General features: G+C 37.8%; 1 protein-coding gene across 3 annotated transcripts in view; it reads right to left on the bottom strand.

Moving 5' to 3' along the window:
• Nucleotides 1-1,813: 1,813 nt before the first annotated feature.
• Nucleotides 1,814-8,088, bottom strand: part of Slc16a9 (solute carrier family 16 member 9) — a 46,612-nt gene continuing 40,337 nt past the window's right edge. For all 3 annotated transcript variants that reach the window (XM_070021056.1, XM_070021055.1, XM_070021053.1), the window contains 2 exons: nt 4,663-5,580; nt 1,814-4,282 (listed from right to left, as the gene is read on the bottom strand). In XM_070021056.1, the coding sequence (XP_069877157.1) occupies nt 4,104-4,282; nt 4,663-5,580 (1,097 nt within the window). In that variant the 3' untranslated portion in view covers nt 1,814-4,103. The remainder of the gene's footprint in view (nt 4,283-4,662; nt 5,581-8,088) is intronic.

Below are 8,088 nucleotides of genomic sequence, written 5' to 3'. Positions count from 1 at the left end.
GCCGCATTACTCTCCTCAGAGAAACCCTGCACTACAAACACTTGCCAACGCCTGTGCCCAGGGAGGCTGACTGCTCCCCTCAGCCACTCTCCTGCGAATAATGACAGAAAAGATAATAATACCTAATATTTATTGGACATCTATCACATGCCAGTTACATAATTCCCACAAAAGCCCCATAGTGTGTTTTATTAATGAGGAAACTGAGGCTTTCAGAGACTTTAATAATGTGCTCATAGTCACCCAGCCACAGGGACTGAACAAAGGATCTGAACACAGATTCATGAAGGTTGTGATAGCACAATGTCTTATATCCCTGAATATGATCTACGTGTTCACCGAGGTCTAATTATTTCAACTGACTGTGGTTAAGTCTTTACTCCATGTGGGATCTTTCTAACTGGCATTCTTCAAACACAACTAACTATGTAATAAAAAGTCTCAACATTATAATTCAGAGGAAACACTGTCGGGCACTGCTAGTATTTAAACTGTGTATTTTATGTGCAATATAATACTGCTAAGTAGAGAGAGAGAGAGTTCTTTAAAATAGACCTCTCTTTCATTCTTTTGAACATTCTTCATGCTTCATAATCTTATACAGATTGGTGGCAGTTGAGGTTACTTGAGGTCATGAAACTTCTCCACCAGCACATACCATTCAGTCTGACCTCCCAAAACGAGGCCTCCCAGGCCTTGGGGATTGTTCCCACTGGGCCTTTAAAAGTTGATGACAGGATTCTCTACAGAGAATTAGATCACCACCTGGCTATGTAGAGATGCTGGAGGAGAGAGGAAGGATGCAAAGAAAGCCCCCCAAAATCTGTTGTACAACCACAATCAAGGAGAGGGTTCCTGGCAAACACTCATGCCTTACTTTTCTGAGACTCAGCTCAAGGCATTTCCAACATCCACAAATACCTGTGAGTAGCGAAAGAAAGATTCCATTGTAATCAATGTTAATGTATCTTAATTTATTAAGTGTAGTTTCAATTCTTGGAAAATGGACATCCTAAATTATTATTTGCACAATAATGGAAGCTGATTTTTCATAAAAAATTAATTTGAAGCAACCCTCGTAAGTAGGCATCATTCCTTAGTCATGTTGGAAATCAAAGTGCTTTCCTCCACTTCTACAAAAAGAATTCTCATTTTGTGTCTGGAAATTGCTTGTACTTTTATAATATGATGATCATGCTATTTTGATAATTATACTTTGTATTATAAACTGAGAGTCATAATCTCTAACTCACAGGGTTACTATGAGATATAAACTAAAAGCTTGGAACATCTTGCAAATTCTTTTTTGCTGCTGTTTGGTGGTTTTTGAATTTAGGGCCTCAGACTTGCTAGGCAGGCACTCTACTACTTTGAGCCATATTTCCTGTAGTTGATTTTCAGATAAAGTTTCATGCTTTTGTCTAGGCCAGCCTCAGACCTCCATGTTCCAATTCATTATGGAATGACAAGGCCATGCCCAAATACCCAGCTAATTTGTTGAGATGGAGTCTCAATAACGATTTGCCAAAGCTGGTTTTGAACCTTGATCTTCCTGATCTTCTCCTCCTGAGAAGGAAGATACCATCTAAAGGAAAAAAATCATTAAGAACTTCAGCGAGGAGAAAATCAGTCCCCTTTTCCTCTTAGCAGACTATAGGTCTGATGTATTGGTTTGGGGGAAAATGGTCAAAGTAGTTAAGCAAGTTTCCTTTTGAACAGGTCTTATCCAATAATGAAATTCTAGAGTCAGATCATGTATGCTTACAATTCAAGTGTAACTGAAACTAAAATCAAAGAGGAGAAACAACCATACTGACACAACGCAAACAAAAATACTTTATTGGAACTTAAAACTCATTCCCTAGAGAGTGCACACATCTGGTGATATTAGTAGACATAGTAAAGATACACTTCGACAATTATCACAATGGATGAATGTGGTGATGTCAAAAACTTCCTTTTTTTTTCAGGTTACTTAATATCTTAAATGTAATATTGACGTAAAAGGATTCTCGAGGCATAAAAAGAACAAGTAGACTTTTTCTTTTACATGTCATTTATTTTATTTCCTATCTTTGACAGTAACTAAAGAATGAGGTACAGAAATCTTTCCAGAAGTCTGGAGTATGGAGAAGAAATCCAAAGTGCCTTGGAATCCCATTATTGCATTCGTGAGCAAGGTAACTGCTCCAGGTCTTCTCCACATGAGAAAGTCCTACTATTTCTTCACACAGGTGTTGTGAGGCTTCATGCTAATAAAGTGCTTCTGGTGCCTTTGAAGAAAGGCAGCAGAGTAGTATAAAACTGATTTATTTCAAAAGAAATGAAAAGATAATTTTGGCACAATGGGAAGGTGTCCCTGCCTAAAGAGAACTTAGCTGTTTATAAAACCCTAACCCCATGGTTTATTTTTTAATAAATGTTTCTTTATTGCCATTCTTTGCATGTGTGCACATGGATGGCAAGTGAACCCAGGACCTCACACATGTTAGGCAAGTGCTAAGCCACTGGGCTATACCCAAGTCCCTCTATTACCACGCCTATAATAGCCATTCTTAACCTAGGCAATATTATCAGAATCACTTTGAGCTTGTTAAAAATATAGATCTGTAGAACTGGAGGTATGGCTCAAGTGGTAGAGCACCAGCCTTGAGCAAAAATGCTAAGCATTTTTTGCTTAGTTTGAGGCCCTGAGTTTAAACCCAATACTGACACACACAGATTGATAGGTCCTTGATTATAGCCTACATTTTTTAGCTGGAAACTTCTAAATCCAGGCACCCAAATATATATTTTTTAAGTATACATAGAACTCTGATACACACACACACACACACACACACACACACACACACACACACACACCACACACACACACCACACACACACACACATATATATATATGTATATACATATATATACATATATATATGTATATATATGTATATATATGTATACCAAAGTTTAAAACCCATTCCTCTAGGGAAAAAAATGTGTCAATTTAGTAAATATAATTCTCTTCCTAGGATATGATCCTTAAGCTTACATGAGGTTATGCTTTCCCCGTAAACATATGCACACACACACACACACACACACACACACACACACACACACACACACACACACACACACACACACCACTTACTCTTTACTTTTGCTCCTGAAAGAAATTTTGATAGTAGTAAAATCTGACAGTAGAAAATACATGCTCCATCAAAAAGATAGTCAAGGACTCCTCATCCATTCCCACTGTGCCCAAAGCAAATGGAGTTTCCCATTTGCCAAATGGAATGGTTGAAAAAAAAAGTGCATTTCCAAATTGGAAATGGGTAAAATCAGCACTTCTGGGAAACATCAGCTGAGGGACCGCTGACAAGCACAAGTAAGCAAGGGTCTAGTGGCATACCAGGAAGAAAAACAGCCTGGCTACTCCTCTGTTTGGAGTTCTGCCTACATCTAGGCCAACTCCTTAGGAATTGAAACAGTTTGTGCTCAGTGTATCCCAAACACACTTGGGTGCTTCATGGAACAACAAAAGCAGAATGAAAACTGAGGATGGCCATTTAAACTGCCTTTATATAAAGTGATCAGTTTGCTCCACTGCAAGCCTTAAGAATGTTTTCATAACCACTCTTATTTCTGGAAATGTCAGGGCTTGAGGTCTCCTGCTGATGAACGAGTCTAGCACAGAGTGATTCCTCCCAAGGGGCTCTTCCATTTAGCCTATGGGGAGGCTTACATCAGTCTTAGAGCAGAAGAGACCCTGCGGAGTTTCAGCCTTGCAGTGGCACTTACAGAGTCAGCAGCAAATCCTTATTTCTGTACACAGAATAAAGTCATCTGAGGGTAGTCAAAATCTTACAATATTAAAGAGTAATGAAGTACAGTAAAACAGAATCGTCTCATTTCTTGCGGGGAATGGGGGGAATATCTAAGGGATATACATACAGTACATAAAAATTAGGATTTTTTTTAAAAAAGTCTTTCCTTTAGAATCAGCCACAGAGAAATTTTGCTATAAGAAAACAGTCATGACTCTAGAGAATTTGCTTGAGAATGTTTTGTTCTATGGTATAAAACAGTGCCTTCCAATATTCCTCTAGACATTAGAGGCGACTTTGTACAAAAATGTTGTTGGGCTTGGCTTAGGGAGTTGCTTGTTGCATGTGGCCCAACAGGGAAGAGATGTCAAAAGCAGAATAAAACCTCCCAGCAGGACACAGAATCCACTGAAATAAAATGCTATGTCGTAAGTCTGAGTCCAGTCATAAAACCAACCTGAAAAGATATAAGGAAAAAAGTGAGTTTCATAGAAGAAGCACACTCCCTGATTTCATCATTTTTAGGCACTCAGGATCAGGATATGTATACAGTACCCGGTGAACTGGGTCTAGAGAAAGAGCATCTTCCAAAAACATTCAGCTGAAAATTACCCCAGGCATTTTGACTTTCTCCCAAGTAAGAATGAACAAAAAGGTCAGTTGGCTTTTTCAATGATATCAAAATGATCTTGCATAAATTAATACCTTGAAATATTCCAGACAGATTTCCTTTGTGCCAATCTATGCTCTTATTACAACTTAAACATCACATCTGTAACTGGAGGTTCAATTCTTAAGAACAGTTTAACTGAGTTGACTTTAAGATAAACAGCTTACCAACAATTGGTGGTCCAAGGCTATTCCCGAGTCCAGCAAAGAACATTAATATTCCATAGGCATGGGCCAATTTTTCAATTCCCACAGTCTTCGTGGTCACATATGGGAAGATGGACCAATTACCAGTCAGAAAGCCCATGATCCCAGAAAGTACAGCCAAGGTGACGTAACTTTTGGCAAATGGAATTGCACACAAGGCCAGGCCCATCATTATTAAAGTAGCAACATAAAGATATAAGGTATTTATCCACTTGAAGTCTGCCAGTATTCCTAAAAGGAGTTTACCAACTGCTGTCATAATTCCCAAGATGGAAATTAGAGGCATAACAAATTCCTCTTCTTTCACGTTTGAACTTCTTGCTACGTCTTCCATAAGTAATGAAGGTGGAAAACCTCCAATGTCAAAAAGAAAGATCGCTATGAAAAGGGCTGTGAAGACTTTGTTTTTAAAAAGAGACACAGTTTCACCACAGTAGACTTTATATAATTGCCACTTCCTCTTGGCAAACTGTTTGCAAAAATATGTTTGTTCTGCAACTTTCTTTTTGTATGTTTCTGGCTCTTTTGTGTGTGCCATGGATGGAGAGGTTTTATAAAATAGTATCTCCTGTTTCCAGTCACCATTGGTCAAAGTATTCTTGCATTTTTCCTCACTACTGTAGTTCTTGTCAAGAATGTTTATGTTTTCTTCCAAGTTCTTTTCTTTTTCATTGTAAATGGAGTATTTATCTGGTATATTTTCCATAGCTGTTTTGTCAGGTAAGGGACAGCCAGAGGGCTGGAGGGGTCTCATCAGACTTCCACAGGCTAATATATTTAAAGCTAAAGCACCCACAATCAGAAGGCATCCATCCAGCCCATAGAACTCAATCAGCATCCTCTGCAGAGCAGCATAAATAAAAAGGCCAACACTTGAACCTAGAAAGGAAATGGGAGCTGTTTAGTCTTAATCTCTTCCTTTTCATATAGGGTTCTCAGCACAAGCTATAATACTATGGCAATCCAACTGATTTGTTATACTTGCATTCACATTCGCCTTCAATTTAAAATCACAAGTATATTAGCAATAGTCATCATAAGACATATGGGGTCTGGGAACATGTCTCAGTGGTAGAGTGCTTGCCTCGCATGCATGAGGCCCTGGGTTCAATTCCTTAGCACCACATAAGCAGAAAAAGCCAGAAGTAGTCCTGTGGCTCAAGGGGTGGAGTGTTAACCTTGAGTTGAAGAGCTCAGGGACAGCGCCCAGGCCCAGAGTTCAAGACACAACAGACAAAAAAAAAAAAGACGTATAGGATACTCATTTTAAGAATTATCACTGTAGGGTTGGGAATGTGGCTTAGTGGTAGAGTGCTTGCCTCTACCACTAGAAGCCCTGGGTTTGATTCCTCAGTACCACATACACAGAAAAAGCCAGAAGTGGTAGAGTGCTAGCCTTGAGCAAAAGAAACACAGAAACAGTGCCCAGGCCCTGAGTTCAAACCCAGGACTGGCAAAAAAAGAAAAGAAAAGAATTAGTACTGTAACACACATTGTTTTGCACAATCGTGTTATTCCTTGTAATGATTCTATTGACTTGTACCCATTATTATACCGAATATACATGAAGTATCAATGCCTAGCAAGCTTGAGAAATTTGATACAGATCACAAAGCTGTTATCATAAGTAGAATTCACATTCTGTTGAGACAGTCTGACTCTAGGAGCCCATATTCTTAGCAAATATCATTGTGCAATTACTTTTGCCTTGCATTTATTATATACCAGACTCCACGATATATATATATATATATATATATATATTGCCTTTGGCCAGACAAATTTTCATATTACATTTTGGAGATGAATAACAGAGTTTAGTTTTAAATATTTATAATGGTTTGATAGTTAAAACTGACTGCTGAATCACAAGATTGAGTTCATATTTTTATATTTTTCCTATTTTTTCATACTTTTAATGAATTAATAATTTGATAGAGTATTTCCATTACAAAGTATGCTGATCTGCACACAGGTATCAGGATAACTCTGTCTTTCAGCTTTGACCTCACCAAACACACTGGAATACCAAGTTATGTCGACCCATGTCATTTATACTGTCTTCAATTGGTTCTGATAGCATATTTTTTAAAAATTGACTATTTTGAAATTTAAGTATCATTGAGAGGAAGTATCAATCAGAGGAAAAACTAGATCTATTTTAAAAAAGTCTAAACAAGGTGATTATACATTTCACATGCTTGCTATAAAAACTCATTAAAAATTCTTGCCAATAACCAAATGGCCCTGTGTCTTTCAGTTGTGAGGAAACACTTTTTTTCCCTGAGAATCTGTTGTTCCTTCTTAATATTTTTCCAAGTTAACTCCTTCATTCCCTAAGGGGGGAAAACTTGGCCTGCAGATGTTAATGGATGGCTATGTTAATATACTACTGGTAGTTAAAATACCATCTTCTGGTGGTTACTCAGTCTCTGCTGACGACTGAGAAGTCATACAGCAAATTTAATCCTTCTTTCATTGTAAATGTGGCACATTTTTCTAGTATTAAAAACATCAAAAAAAACCAAACATGAAATAATTGCTAATAGATGGTGGCTTCACAGACTACAGTGCTACCTACATTCACTCATGGTTTATTCATTTGTCTCCATCTTGTCTTTGTTTTGTTTTTTGTGCCAGTACTGATGGCTTGAACTTAGGGCCTGAGTACTGTCCTTTAGCTTTTTTGCTCAAGGCTAGTGTTCCAACACTTGAGTTACAGCTATACTTCCAGATTCGGGGTGTTTTTTTGTTTTTTGTTTTGTTTTTAATGGTTGCTTTTCGTTTTATTAGATAAGAATTCCACTGATTTTTCTGCCTGGGCTGGCTTCAAACTCTGATCCTCAGACCCTCAGTCTCCTGAGTAGCTAGGATTACCATCATGAGCCACTGGGCGCTCAGCTCCATTTGTCATTTTTATCCTTCATTATTCTTTGTACAAGTTTTTAACAAGGTGCCACACTGTCTGACATTTAAAAATGCTCTTAATATTTGGACCTTAAAATGAGAAAACTATTTCCCATTGTTCATCAATCAGTCCATCTGTTGTCAAACACCATTAAATATAATCAACAGATAATTATTGAGCACTTTTGATTCACTAATTGTGTGACAGGGCAAATGACCCTCTTAAGGTCACATCTTACGATAAAGTCTAAGGAAGTTGTTGGAATTCTTCCAGAGTAATGGAGAGTTATTTCAGGGTTGCCTTGTATTATTTGTAAATTGTAAAATTATTTATTAATCTTAAAAAAAACAACCCTGCAACCATAGGTTGTACACTACTACAGGGAGGGAAAATATCAGCCTCTCAAGGAACCTAAAACAGTAAGGGATATACTCATGCATTGGTTAACTCCTGCTTCAGCCATCCAAAGGCTGGGATTA

The sequence above is a fragment of the Dipodomys merriami genome, unplaced genomic scaffold (genome assembly GCF_024711535.1).
Source record: "Dipodomys merriami isolate MVZ:Mamm:240054 unplaced genomic scaffold, mDipMer1.0.p SCAF_14, whole genome shotgun sequence".
NCBI classification, from domain to species: Eukaryota; Metazoa; Chordata; class Mammalia; order Rodentia; family Heteromyidae; genus Dipodomys; species Dipodomys merriami.
The sequence above is the reverse complement of the archived record's forward strand: the minus strand, read 5'-3'. Positions and strand labels throughout refer to the sequence as shown.